This window comes from Oncorhynchus mykiss, chromosome 9 (assembly GCF_057628025.1).
Source record: "Oncorhynchus mykiss isolate SJ-2025 chromosome 9, ASM5762802v1, whole genome shotgun sequence".
NCBI classification, from domain to species: Eukaryota; Metazoa; Chordata; class Actinopteri; order Salmoniformes; family Salmonidae; genus Oncorhynchus; species Oncorhynchus mykiss.
In genome coordinates this window covers 52,513,702-52,528,278 of record NC_143030.1, presented here as the reverse complement: position 1 = coordinate 52,528,278, position 14,577 = coordinate 52,513,702, and the positions used below count along the sequence as shown (strand labels likewise).

The 14,577-nt window shown below is 43.7% G+C and overlaps 1 protein-coding gene and 1 long non-coding RNA gene across 3 annotated transcripts in view; one reads left to right on the top strand and one right to left on the bottom strand.

Annotated features, from left to right (window-relative positions):
* Positions 1 to 14,577, bottom strand: part of LOC149981256 (uncharacterized) — a 376,586-nt gene that overhangs the window by 297,666 nt on the left and 64,343 nt on the right. The gene's annotated exons all lie outside the window — the stretch shown is intronic.
* The window catches only part of LOC110532240 (multiple epidermal growth factor-like domains protein 6), a 109,799-nt gene that overhangs the window by 63,661 nt on the left and 31,561 nt on the right, over positions 1 to 14,577 (top strand). For both annotated transcript variants that reach the window (XR_016483304.1, XM_036988181.2), the window contains exons 15-22: positions 4,920 to 5,045; positions 6,378 to 6,509; positions 6,603 to 6,731; positions 7,265 to 7,396; positions 7,582 to 7,710; positions 7,894 to 8,022; positions 9,707 to 9,835; positions 11,257 to 11,385. Coding sequence is in view for 1 of the 2 variants with exons in the window: in XM_036988181.2 (XP_036844076.2) it covers positions 4,920 to 5,045; positions 6,378 to 6,509; positions 6,603 to 6,731; positions 7,265 to 7,396; positions 7,582 to 7,710; positions 7,894 to 8,022; positions 9,707 to 9,835; positions 11,257 to 11,385 (1,035 nt within the window). In the remaining variant the exon portion in view is untranslated. The remainder of the gene's footprint in view (positions 1 to 4,919; positions 5,046 to 6,377; positions 6,510 to 6,602; positions 6,732 to 7,264; positions 7,397 to 7,581; positions 7,711 to 7,893; positions 8,023 to 9,706; positions 9,836 to 11,256; positions 11,386 to 14,577) is intronic.

Here is a 14,577-nt window from a genome sequence, read left to right as displayed (position 1 = left end):
AACATCCGCACTGAGCTAAAGTCTACAGCTGCCGCTTTCAAAGAGCGGGACACTGTTATAAGAAATCCCGCTATGCCCTTCGTCAAACCATCAAACAGGCAAAGTGTCAATACGGGACTAAGATTGAATGTGTCTACGATTGTCGGAAATGGCAGGGCTTGCAAACTATTACGGATTATAAAGGTAAACCCAGCCTCGAACTGCCCAGTGACGCAAGCCTACCAGACGAGCTAAATGACTTCTATGCTCGCTTCGAGCAACACTGAACCATGCATGCGATCACCAGCTGTTCTGTACGACTTTGTGATCACGTCTCTCCGTAGCCGATGTAAGACCTTTAAACAGGTCAACATTCACAAGGCCAGACAAATGATCAGGATGCGTACTCAGAGCATATAACTGTCTTCACTGACCTTTTCAACCTCTGCCTGACTGAGTCTGTAATACCTACATGTGTAAAGCAGACCACTATAGTCCCTGTGCCCAAGAACACCAAGGTAACCTCCCAAAATGACTACCGACCTGTAGAATTCATGTCTGTAGCCATGAAGTGCTTTAAGCAGCTGGTCATGGCTCACATCAACACCATCATCCCAGAAACCCTAGATCCACATAAAATTATATACCGCCCCAAAAGAGCCACAGATGACGCAATCTTTATTGCACTCCACACTGCATTTTCACACTTAGACAAAAGAAACACCAATTTGAGAATACTGTTCGTTGACTACAGCTCAGCGTTCAACACCATAGTGTCCTAAAGCTCATCACTAAGCTAAGGAACCTGAGACTATACACCTCCCTCTGCAACTTGATCCTGGTCTTCCTGATGGGCTGCCCCCAGGTCGTAAGGGTAGGTAACAGCACATCTGCCATGCTGATTCTCCACACGGGGGCCTTTCAGGGGTACGTGCTTTGTCCCCTCCTGTACTCCCTGTTCACCCACGACTGCGTGGCCGTGCACAACACCAACACCATCATTAAGTTTGCAGGCGACACAATGGCGGTAGGCCTGATCACCGACAACGATGAGACAGCCTATAGGGAGGAGGTCAGAGACCTGGCAGTGTGGTGCCAGGACAACAACATATTCCTCAACGTGAGCAAGACAAAGGAGCTGATCGTGGACTACAGGAAAAGGAGGGCCGAGCACACCCCCATTCAAATCGACTGGGCTGTAGTGGAGCAGGTTGAGAGATACAAGTTCCTTGCTGACCACATCACAAGCAAACTATCATGGTCCAAACACACCAAGATAGTTGTGAAGAGGGCACATCAACGCCTATTCCCCAACAGGAGACTGAAAAGATGTGGCATGGGCACTCAGATCCTTAAAAAGTTCTACAGCTGCACCATCGAGAGCATCCTGACTGGTTGTATCACCACTTGGTATGGCAACTGCTCGGCATCCAACCATAAGGCACTACAAAGGGTAATGTGTACAGCCCAGTACATCACTGGGGCCAAGCTTGCTGCCATCCAGTACCTCTATACCAGGCGATGTCAGAGGAAGGCCCTAAAATTAAAGACTCCAGCTAACCAAGTCATAGACTGTTCTCTCTGCTATCGCACGAGAAGTGGTACCGGAGCGCCAAGTCTAGGTCCAAAAGGCTTCCTAACAGCGTCTACCCCCAAGCCAAATGGCTACCCGACCATGTGCATTCACCACCTTTTTTACAGTGCCGTTACTCCCTTTTTATTATCTATGAATAGTCACTTTAATCAATCAAATGTATTTCAATCGAATATATTTATAAAGCCCTTTTAACACCAGCCGATGTCACAAAGTGCTATACAGAAACCCAGCCTAAAACCCCAACCAGCAAGCAATGCAGATGTAACCCTACCTACATGTACATATTACCTAAATGACCTCGACTAACCTGTACCTCCGCACAGTGACTCGGTACCGGTATCCCCTGTAGATAGCCTTGTTGTTATTATTATTTGTTATATATCATTTTTTAAATGTTATATGTATATATATTTTCTTTAAAAAAAAACCTCTGCATTGTTGGTTTTAAGGGCTTGTAAGTAAACATTTCATGGTAAGGTTGTATTCTGAGCCTGTGAGAAATAAAATGTCTCTCTTTCAGTGTCTTTGTCTCTTTGTCTCTCTCTCTCTCTCTCTCTCTCTGCTGTAATGAGTGTGGATACCTTATGAAGCCACTGTGTACAGTGCCTTTGGAATGTATTCAGACCCCTTCCCTTCCTTTTTGTTATGTTACAGCCTTATTCTACAATGGATTAAATTAAACATTTTCTCAAAAATCTACACACACAATACTCCATGTATTGTGCATTATTTATATTTATATTTTTTGCAAATGTATTAAAACTAAAAAACAGTTCAGAGGAGACTGCGTGAATCAGTCCTTCATGGTTGAATTGCTGCAAAGAAACCACTCCTAAAGGACACCAATAATAAGAAGAGACATGCTTGGGCAAAGAAAAGTGAGCAAAAGACTCCAGGCTGTGTAAGGGCTATTTGACCATGAAGGAGAGTGATGAAATACTGCATCAGATGACCTGGCCTCCACAATCACCCAACCTTAACCCAATTGTGATGGTTTGAGGTGAGTTGGACCGAAGAGTAATGGAAAAGAAGCCAACAAGTGCTCAGCATATGTGGGAACTCCTTCAAGACTGTTGGAAAAGCATTCCAGGTGATGCTAGTTGAGAGAATGCCAAGAGTGTGCAAAGCTGTCATCAAGGCAAAGGGTGGCAACTAAAATCTATTTTGATTTGTTTAACACTTTTTTGGTTACTACATGATTCCATATGTGTTTTTTCATAGTGTTGATGTCTTCACTATTATTCTACAATGTAGAAAATAGTCAAAATAAAGAAAAACTCTTGAATGAGTAGGTGTGTCCAAATTTTTGACTGGTACTGTATATCTCCATCCCTTTCTCTCTTTCTTTCTCTCACTCTCTCTCTGTACACCCCCATCACTCTCTATCCCTCCCTCTCCCTGGCATTTATCGATTCAATACATTTTACTGGTGCTTACACATCCCTGGTTTCCCATGTAAATCAACATTAGCAGATGGGAAATTGCTGGACATTCTGTGCTAGATACAGCGCCTTGCAAAAGTATTCAACCCCCTTAGTGTTTTTCCTATTTTGTTGCATTACAACCTGTAATTTAATTTCATGTAATGGACATACACAAAATTGTCCAAATTGGTGAAGTGAAATAAAAAAAATAACTTAAATTTATTTTATTTTATATTAAAACGGAAAAGTGGTGCTTGAATGTGTATTCACCCCCTTTGCTATGAAGCCACTAAATAAGATCTGGTGCAACCAATTACCTTTAGTAGTCACATAATTAGTTGAATAAAGTCCACATGTGGAATCTAAGTGTCACATGATCTGTCACATGATCTCAGTATATATACACCTGTTCTGAAAGGCCCCAGAATCTGCAAACCCACTAAGCAAGGGGCACCACCAAGCAAGCGACACTACGAAGACAAAGGAGCTCTCCAATCAGGTCAGGGACAAAGTTTTAGGTTAAAGGTCATATTTAAGGTTTTAGGTTATATTTAAGGTTATAAAAAAATATCAGAATCTTAGAACATCGCACGGAGCACCCTTAAATCTATTATTAAAAAAATGAAAGAATGGCACCACAACAAACCTACAAAGAGAGGGCCCCCACCAAAACTCACAGACCAGACAAGGAGGGCATTAATCAGAGAGGCAACAAAGAGACCAAAGATAACCCTAAAGGAGCTGCAAAGCTCCACAGCGGAGATTGGAGTTTCTGTCCATAGGACCACTTTAAGCTGTACACTCCACAGAGCTGAGCTTTACGGAAGAGTGGCCAGAAAAAAATAAGCAAACATGTTTGGTGTTTGCCAAAAGGCATGTGGGAGACTCCCCAAACATATGGAAAAAGGCACTCTGGTCAGATGAGACGCAAATTGAGCTTTTTGGCCATCAAGGAAAACGTTATGTCTGGCGCAAACGCAATACCTCTCATCTCCCCGAGAACAACATCCCCACAGTGAAGCATGGTGGTGATGTTTTTCATCAGCAGGGACTGGGAAACTGGTCAGAATTGAAGAAATGATGGATGGTGCTAAATACAGGGAAATTCTTGAGGGAAACCTGTTTCAGTCTTCCAGAGATTTGAGAGTGGGACGGAGATTCGTCTTCCAGCAGGGCAATGACCCTAAGCATACTGCTAAAGCAACGCTCAAATGGTTTAAGGGGAAACTTTTAAATGTCTTGGAATGGCCTAGTCAAAGTCCAGACCTCAATCCAATTGAGAATCTGTGGTATGACTTAAAGATTGCTGTACACCAGTGGAACCCATCCTTCTTGAAGGAGCTGGAGCAGTTTGCCTTGAAGAATGGGCAAAAATCCCAGTGGCTAGATGTGCCAAGTTTATAGAGACATACCCCAAGTGACTTGCAGCTGTAATTGCTGCAAAAGGTGGCTCTACAAAGTATTGACTTTGGGGGGTGAATAGTTATGCATGCTCAAGTTCTCTGTTTTTTTGTCATATTTCTTGTTTGTTTCACAATAAAAAATATTTTGCATCTTCAAAGTGTGCATGTTGTGTAAATCAAATGATAGAAACCCCCCCAAAATCTATTTTAATTTCAGGCAACAAAATAGGAAAAATGCCAACTAGGGTGAATACTTTCGCAAGCCACTCGAGATCCACCATTCACAAGCAAAGGGGGATTTCAGACAAACTTGACAAAGGAAACGCATATGCTATCCAACACCCATCCACATATATTTCCTACATATTAATCTAATCAAACATATTCATCCAAATTCAGTTCAATTGAGGGTAGCCAAACAGTTGTGTGAACATAAAATAGTATAGTGTGTTTTCCGTCTGTATATCATCCTACTATCTGTCAATAAATCATAAATGTGTGTGTCTTCTTTCACAGACTGTCCAGAGGGTTACTACGGGGCTGGATGTAACCAATCGTGCCACTGTTCTGGCTCCCCATGTGACAACATGACAGGACAGTGTCACTGTCTTGCCGGGATGAAGGGACAGCACTGTGAAACTGGTAAGGTTGGGAGGCGACATGCTAATTGGGCGTGTCGTGTAGGGCCATGGGGGAAGAGGAACTTGGGCGGAGGGTGCAAGGAGTTCCAATCAATAAATCAAAAAGTATTTTCTCTTTTTTCTTTACGTGTACTGCACGAACATCAGGAAGGAAAAGGCGGGACTCTATCCTAAAAACATGAGATTGTATTATCTACTTCAAATTCAAATCATGACGTTTCGGCCGTCAATGCCGTGGCCTTCAGCTATCCAAAGACATTTGTCTGGCACTAGGTAGATAGAATATTAACTGTACAAAAAATAAAGCTGTCACTGATTAAAAAAACTCAACCTCCCAAGGCGTTTGAAAAACAAGGAAAACTGTAGGTAGAGGAACCAGTCCTCCTAGAACCAGTCCTCCCATCCTCTTCTGGCTGGCTGGGCATAATGACAAATCCCATAGGAATATCCTCCTGGCATACTGGCATGGAAAAATCCCTGTGCCGCAGTATCGGCCGCAGTCTGTCCTCTTTAAAAGCTCTCTTCAATTCAACATGGGCTGCGCACGAAAGAGCAGGACGTGTGTTCTATTCAACATTGTGATGGCACATATCTCTCTCCAACTGCTAACCATAGTAAAACAACCAAGAAAACATGCTGTGATTGCATCTTTAATGTTTTTCCATTCTGGTCTGTTTGAAATTCTCTTGGACATTGTTGGGAATACGAGCTCCTTGGAAGAGGTGATGGAATTGAGCCTGGCAGTTTTAGAGAAGAGAGAGTACTTAAAGGCCCAGTGCAGTCAGAAACGTGATTTTCCTGTGTTTTATATATATTTCCACGCTATGAAGTTGGAATAACACTGTGACATCTTGAAAATGATAATACCGTTTTAGTGTAAGAGCTGTTTGAAAAGACTGCCTTCAATATCAACTCGTTTTGGTGGGAGGGAGTTTTGGCTTTCCATGGTAACATCACCCTGCGGTAAATGTGTTGATAGGCCAATAAGAAAGAGTTCCAAACCTCTGACAATTACAGCTAATTTACTGTTTTTCTCTCCCCACTCAAACCACTCCTAGACAGTCCTAGCAAAATTCTTGATTGAAAAATTGTTTTTTCCTATTTGGGACACAGCACTTTATGATTTGATTTAGATTTAGATTTTCAAATAAGCCATATGAGAATCAGTACTCTGTTCATTCTTTATTCATGGAACACTAGTTAGAATAATAATGCTGAGTAGTACTAGCCCCATTTGAAGAATAGAACATTTCATTCACAAGGACAGCTTTGGAGGCTTTTTTTCTCTAACTTTCTTTCTCTCTGTCCCTCTCTCTCCCCTCATGTCTGTTAGAGTGTGAGGAGGGTCGTTGGGGTGTGGGCTGCTCAGGCTCATGTCCCCACTGTCAGAACAGGGGAGTGTGTGACAAACACAATGGAGTGTGTTTCTGTCAACCTGGATACATGGGCACCTTGTGTCAGAGCGGTGAGAGAGACACCCGCGCACACACAAACACACACACACTAGTCACCACTCCTCAGACTAAGTATAATTGACCACACATTCTCTCTTTCGTAGCCTGCCCGGTGGGTAGATTTGGCCTGGGTTGTCGGCTACGTTGTTTGTGTGATAACGGTGGGCTCTGCCACCCGAGGACGGGCAACTGTGCCTGTCCTGTAGGATGGACTGGACCCAGCTGCAGCAGAGGTAAGTAAGGATGATTGATTGTGTGACCCACAATCCTCACTGGAGTACCTTATGGTCCGTACTAGACCTGGATTCAAATACAATACTATTTGAAATCTTGGCTTAATTCCTTGGCTCAACGGAACCAATAGAAGAGTCGCAAAATTGCAAAACCTTGCCCATCTTGCGCTCCAGGCAGGCTGAAGTAGTTGAACCCAGGTCTGCTCCCACCACAGCTTGTAATAATAGTTATAATAACATTGTAGTTAATTAGTTGGTTCCTTCTTTGATCATGACTGTTTAGGTGAAAAGGTGTGGAAAAAATGTGAGATGTGTGACTTATTTTACTTTTATTTAGCAAGTCAGTTAAGAAAAACTTATTTTCAATGACGGCCTAGGAACAGTGGGTTAACTGCCAGTTCGGGAGCAGAACGACAGATTTGTACCTTGTCAGCTCGGAGTTTGAACTTGCAACCTTCCGGTCACTAGTCCAACGCTCTAACCACTAGGCTACGCTGCCTTGTGTTGACCTCTGACCTTTGTCTCCATGGCAGCATGTGATGCTGGGCGCTGGGGGGCGGACTGTGCTAACATGTGTGAGTGCCCGGGCAGCGATGGCAGCTGTGACCTCATCACGGGGCAATGTCGCTGTGAGACGGGCTACACGGGACCCCGCTGCCAACAGAGTAAACACTTACAGTATATATCCTTGTGTATGCTTGTGCACGTTCATGTGTGTGTGTGTCAATTTGTGTGTAACTGTACATACACTAGCTGGATTGGAGACAATGCCTGAACAAAGTCATTAGCAGGGGAAAGTGTTTTAGTTTCTCTCTGAGCTCTCTCTCTCTCTGCCCTGGCACTGCCACAGAGTGCCCAGAAGGCTCGTTTGGCATAGGCTGTAGACACATGTGCCAATGTGCCAATGAGGCGGCCTGTGAGCATGTTAGTGGAGCCTGCACCTGCCTCACTGGTTGGACCGGCACATACTGTGAAAAATGTAAGTGTGTGTTTGCGTGTGTGTTGGATAACTAATTTGAGTATCTGAGCATGCTCACATGATATGTTGAGCTGTGTAAGGTCGTAATTAATTGACTTACCTATATAAATAAAGGTGACATTTAAAAAAATGTGTATGTGTGTGTGTGTGTGTGTGTGTGTGTGTGTGTGTGTGTGTGTGAAGCATGTCCTGACGGCTTCCATGGGCTAGAGTGTCAGCAGCAGTGTCAGTGTTCTAACGGGGGCCGATGTGACCACCTGACGGGTGCCTGCCACTGTCCAGACGGCTGGGTCGGACCACAATGCAACATCAGTGAGTCCCATTGGCCTTGGTCCTCTATGCAAATTCCATCCTGCCCAACCATCCATCCATACACATACAGAACACACGGCAGGTAGCCTAGCAGTTAAGAGCTTTGGGCCTGTAACCAAAAGGTCACTGGTTCAAATCCCTGAGCCGACTAGGTGCCCTTGAGCAAGGCACTTCACCCGAATTGCTCCTGTAAGTTGCTCTGGAAGAGAGCTCTGCTAAATGACTCAAATGTAAATATTTAACACACTAGACAAAGGCACACAAATGAATTATGTTAGGAACCATATGAGATCTGTTCTATTGCATTATAGTTTATTTAAGCTACTTTCAATAGTTCAACTCAGCACCGTAATCAGATTGTTTTAATTTCTCCAATAATGAAATGTTCCACTAACATCACATTAAGAGTTGTTTGTGTGAGAAACTGTTATGGAACACCCCTTTAAAAGAGATTCTCTGGTACTTTTGTATACTTTTTAGCCAGTAGTTCTGAAAGTAATGCTCGCGAGACAAAAGTGGTCCCCAACAATGTATTACTACATCACATATGTGCAGATATGTTCACTGTCATTGCTCTTCTTTCGCTCTGCTGTGTGTGGATCTTGCTATCTGTCACTCAAATGGCAAGTGGCTGAAGCTCATTGGCTAGAACTCAAATTTCTAGGGGGCTGGTCCAAGTGGGGGAAAATGACGCAGCACAGTTTATAGAAAAACAGTCGCTTTCAGACTAGGGATGTTGTGGCTAATTGAGGTAAGACAATAATTTCATAGATTATGCATGTATGAACCACACATTGACACATCCAGCCCCAAGCGGGAGGTTTAAAAAATACTTAGTAGTCGCCAAAGTTCCGGAGCAGGTCTTTAACAGCTTGAACAGAACCAAACATGCATCAAACCAATATCCGTGGGATTTCTTTAGCCACTAGATAAAAGAAAAGAGAAACAGAAAAACTGGTGGCAGTAGATTTAAGGAAGTGGTAATGACGTGTCTGGTGAATACCCCTCATGTTCCCCGCTTGCATGTGTGTGGGCTCCCGAGTGGCACAGCGGTCTAAGGCACTGCATCTCAGTGATAGAGATGACACTACAGACCCTGGTTTGATCCCAGGCCTTATCACAACCGGCTGTGATCTGGAGTCCCATAGGGCGGCGCACAATTGGCCCAGCGTCATCTGGGTTAGGGAAGAGTTATGCCTGGGTAGGCTATCGTTGTAAAATAAGAATTTGTTCTCAACTGACTTGCCTAGTTAAATAAAGGTTGAATAAAAATACATAGATGTGGCATTGCATAATCCCCTGGATCAACATAGTCATTTTCCAGTTCTGACTGGTAATAGGGTGCCACCAGGAGGGCCATACTTAGGGAATTGGAGGCCCCAGGTATAGGCCAGTTTGAGGCCCCTGCCTAGAGTCTCCTTTAGCCTTATGGAGGACCTTAGTAAGATTTGGTTGTCTAATGGTAAGAGGAGGGCCTACGCCTGTGTGTGTGCGCCTGTGTGTGCCCCTGTTTGTGTTCCTGTGTGTGCGTGTGCCTGTGTTTGTGCATGTGCCTGTGTTGTGTTGTGTGGAGAGCCGAGCATGGCACACAACTGTCACAACACCCTTTGTATCTGTATACAGTTACAGTATGTTATGGCTGTTTTCGTTCCCCCTAACTTTCTGTGCCCTGTTCCTGTTGTAGCATGCCAGGCAGGGTGGTTTGGCCGTGGGTGTGAACACACTTGTGAATGCCGTAATAATGCCACCTGTGACCCTGTGAGTGGGCAGTGCCAGTGTACGCCAGGGTGGATCGGCCCCAGCTGTGAGAAAGGTACTGTCAGTGTGTGCGTGTGTGTGTGTGTGTGTGTGTGTGTGTGTGTGTGTGTGTGTGTGTGTGTGTGTGTGTGTGTGTGTGTGTGCGTGCGTGCGTGTGTGTGTGTGGTATAAAAATAAAATAATATTAACTGCCAGTTAAGTCCCAATTCAAGTAACAGAGTTGACGGTAACAGGATTGACCTTGCGTCTTAAATCAGCCATAAATCCCCTTGTGACAGGGGGGATGGAAACATGTTGTGTGCTACAGGAAGGGACATGCAAGCTGAACATTTGTATTATTTTGTATGTTCTATCCCGTGTCTATCTATGGGCAACAGGGTTGATGTGTTATGCTTGACGTGTTATGCTTGATGCGCTGTTTTCCACCAGAAAATCCCAGAAATGTTTCAAAAAAGCAGAACTAGCTCACCTGATTTTACACTATGATTTTACTGTTATGTTTTCAATGTTTCTTTTGAAAAAAAAGAAGAGAAATTAGGAATAGTTTCACCATATTAAAACGAGAGTTCAGTTTTTATAAAAGGGTTGGTCTTAAAATGAGATGGAAATTAATCACTTGTCACATGAAAATAAATTATATTATTCAGAAATGACTTTTTCAAAGAAACAAAAATAACTACGGCTTTACAATGATGGGGAAAATCTTTGATGGGGTTAAGTGAGTTAGTCTTCCTCAAAGTTGTGAAAATAAAGAATTTTGGCACTTTGGCAAGTCTTGATTCATATTCAAAATCTGATATATTGGATTTTCCATGTGGTGTTTGTTAAAAAGGCACTTCATTTAATATAACAGGCTTTTAAAATTCCATTTTGGTGGACAATTTCTACTTAAAATATCAATGCATGTGTGCCTGCTTAACAGAGAATGTATTATTTTGCCTACAAAATTGCAAAGTACATTTGAAAAGCAGGCTATATTTAGCTGCCATTCAAGCCTCCACATCTGTACATTTCCTTGAAGAAGTAATGAACATCGTTGATGCTAAGTAATGGTAGCATTCCCTCCCTTTCCAAAGACTATACATACAGGACAGTGGCTGCACCCTGATTCTCTACCCTTCTCCCTAATGTGTGCAGTCATTCAATAGAACAGACTATACATGGAATACAGTGGCTGCACCCTGATTCTTTACCCTTCTCCCTAATGTGTGCAGTCATTCAATAGAACAGACTATTCATGGAATACAGTGGCTGCACCCTGATTCTTTACCCTTCTCCCTAATGTGTGCAGTCATTCAATAGAACAGACTATACATGGAATACAGTGGCTGCACTTTGATCATCTTCCCTGTCCCCTGAAGTGGGCACTCAACTTTTTCACTCCACTTCCTGGATCAAAATGGAATGGACTTGTGTACGTTTGAAATATGGTGGGAATCTAGCTTGTGTTTACAGCGATGTGTATCTTTCTTTCAGAATGTGTCGAAGGCTTTTATGGACAAGACTGCCAGCATCACTGCCTGTGTCACAACGGAGGGGTGTGTGATCAGTTCTCTGGGCGCTGCTCGTGCTCCAACGGGTGGACTGGGGCAGCCTGCGAACTGGGTAAGTGGTGGATCAACTTCCAAGACCAAATAGGGAAGAAGGGGGGTTGGGAGAGTTCCAATGCACTTAGGCCCTCTACAATAGTTAAAGGGATATTGCGAGATTCTGGCATTTAAGTCCTTTGTTCTACTTACCTAAAGTCAGATGAACTCGTGGATACCATTTGATTGTCTTAGCGGTTTGCGTTTGCGCAATGACTGAAAGTCTACAGGGACGGTAAATGCCAGAATCTCGCAGTATCCCTATAATGCAGTAGCAGATAACGTTATAACTTGTCATAATGCAATAACCTTTTAACAGGGTAATGTAATAAGTTGTCAGGTAATGTAGGCTAATAGACATGTCGAACAGATAGTGTGATCTTTTTTCCACTGTAGTAAGTTGGTGTGTTATCCTGTGGTAAATTACGTTATTAACAACCTTTTGGATGAATAATTCACTTCAAACGGATCATGTGATATTCCAAAATCACTGTCGTTAAGATTTACATCATTTATTTTCCTGGTGATTCGCTGATCTGTCCGCTATATGTGCTGGCTAGACCGAGTTACAGCTATGTCTGCCATACAGACACCATATAATAAGTCCTTAATAGAAGTCTGACTTCAACCTCCTGTATGTGCCCCTCCCATTGTACTGTATCTCAGCACATTTTCGAACAATGGCTGCAATAAGTGGTTCTTCCAATCACAAACGGTTGTGGTGGTGTAGATGAGAGCCATCAAAGGTGAATTCACAGTTCTTACCTGGGCACTTACAGTGCATTCGGAAAGTATTCAGACTCCTTCCCTTTCTCCACAATTTGTTTACGTGATATTTCCTTTTTTAAAATGTTTAATACATTTAAAAAATGGTATGCATAGGTGTCCGAGTGTGCTAGTAGTATACAACAGACACCTCGGTGCATTCAGCAAGTCAACCTTTTTTACGATGTATTGAATGGCATCCGAATTGCAAGTCAGTTGGTGTGTTAAACAAATACATTTACTGTAAGTAGGCTTCACATGACAAGGGAAGTGGGTTATGGAGGAAGCAAAAGAGAGAAACCATATCATTTGTTGTGTCAGTTCTTACCAACGGGCTGTGGGGAAAAACATGTCAACTACCGACTGCCTTAAACAGAATAAAACAAGTATTGGCATTGAGAATGTTGATGCCAAACCATGCAGATCTGTGACATGAAATAGTCTAACACCTCACACACTGAAGGGTGATAACTTGAGAGAAGCAAACTGCTCCAGATAAAACATGCTATTACCAGGATCTAATCTTCTCATTCTCCTCTTCATCTTTAATGTTGGCATTCAACCCCAGTGTTTGACCATAGACGTTGCTTACAGTCTGTTGCTCGGATGTGTACCAGTATAGCTCTCTCATCATGGCCTCTTGTGTGTGACGTCTTCGTTAAAAACTCACTGTTTTCGAGAGAGAAGCTACATTATGGCCAGATTGGTCACAAAAATCAGATTATGCAGTTATACAGAATAAAAAAATGTAATACATCGAACATCTTCCTCCTCAAGGCAGCTGAATCAACAACCTTGTCCTCCTGGAGTTCTTTTGTTACATGGGGACTTGTTCACTTCTTCATGAGCCCAGATTGCAGAGGGGTCTTCCGCATAGAAGAGCTCAAGGAGCAAAGTGAAACTGTATCATTTGAATGTTTGTTTAATGTCTCTGACTGTCCATTACATTATTATTATTTTTACCTTCACACAAAGTCTTTCAGGTGTATAGGTCTTCGGATGGCCCTACCAAGCTTTGTGTGGGGAGTGTTGATTACATCAGGAGGTGCTTGACCTGAGATGTTTGAATCTTCTTGTTGAGGTGCAGCGTTCACCTCTAGGTTGCGTTGGGCGTCAACTACTGCTCTGTTTACTGGCTCTGTGCCAGGCTCCTCAACAGTAGGGAAATCCTCCTCCATTGCTCTGCTCTTCCTCAGGTGTCTCCCGTTCCTCCTGAAGACTTGTCCCTGTTCTGTCTTCACCTCGTAGGACTCTCGCTCAACAGGTCTGACTACTGTGGCCCTCTGCCACCACTGTTTCTGTCCTGTGAGTAGCTGAACTCTCACCCTGTCATCTCGCTGCAGCTCTGTGAGGTCCTTAGCAGAGGTGTCGTACTACTTTGCCTGTCTCTGCTGTTTTTCTTTGAACTTCTCCAGTTGACAGTTTGCCATCACAGGTCCCAGAAGATTTTCACTCATTATAAGTAGTGTCTTTTTACGTCTTCCCATGAGCGCCATTGCAAGGCTGCTGTCTGTTCCTTGTGAAGGGTATTTCTGTGATCCAGCAGGGCCAGGTACGGGTCAGCACCTGCTCTCTTTGCTTTTGCCATCAGTCTTTTGGCTGGTTTTCACTGCAGATTCCACTTTTCTATTTCTGTGTGGGTATCCTGGAGATTATGTTTTACGTGTAAATTCCCAAGCCTTGCTGAAACTTCGGAACTCGTCTGAAGAGTACTGGGGACTATTGTCTGAGTAAAGGATGTCAGGTATCCCGTAGCGTGCAAAGTGTGTCTTCAGTTTTCGAATGACTGTTTTTGACTATGTGTTCTCCAAATGGTCTACTTCCCAGAAGTTGGAGAGATAATCAACTGTGACCATGTAGTCTCTGTCGTTGAACTGGAACAGGTCGGTCCCTATTTTTTCCCAGGGATGCTTTGGTGCTTTGTGTGACCTCAGCGTCTCTTTCTGCTGCTTCACACCCCATGCAGTGCAGGTGCTACATCGTGCCATATATCTTCTCAGCTGCTCAGCACATCTTCATGCCCAGCCAGTAGACACGCTCGCGAGCCCTTCTCAGACATCCCTCGATTCCTATGTGTGAGGAATGGATTCTCTGCATTATCACTGACCTGGGGGCATTAGGCACAACGACTCGCTCACCTCTGAAGATAACTCCACTTTGCACACTCAGCTCATCTCTGTTGTGAAAATACATGGCTTCTTCCAAGGGTACATGTTCTTTCACTTCAGGCCACCCCTGCAGGATCACATTTTTCAGTGTCTGGATCTCCCGGTCCAGCTCAGTGGCTCTCTGGATGTGCTTTAGTCTCTCGCTTGACACAGGGAGGTAGTGTATCATATTGATTGATTCCACTTCGACCTCCACATGGCCTCTGTTGTCTTGTTCTGTGAGGTACGCCCTGCTCAGGCAGTCGGCCAGCACCACATGTTTTCCCAGAACGTATCGG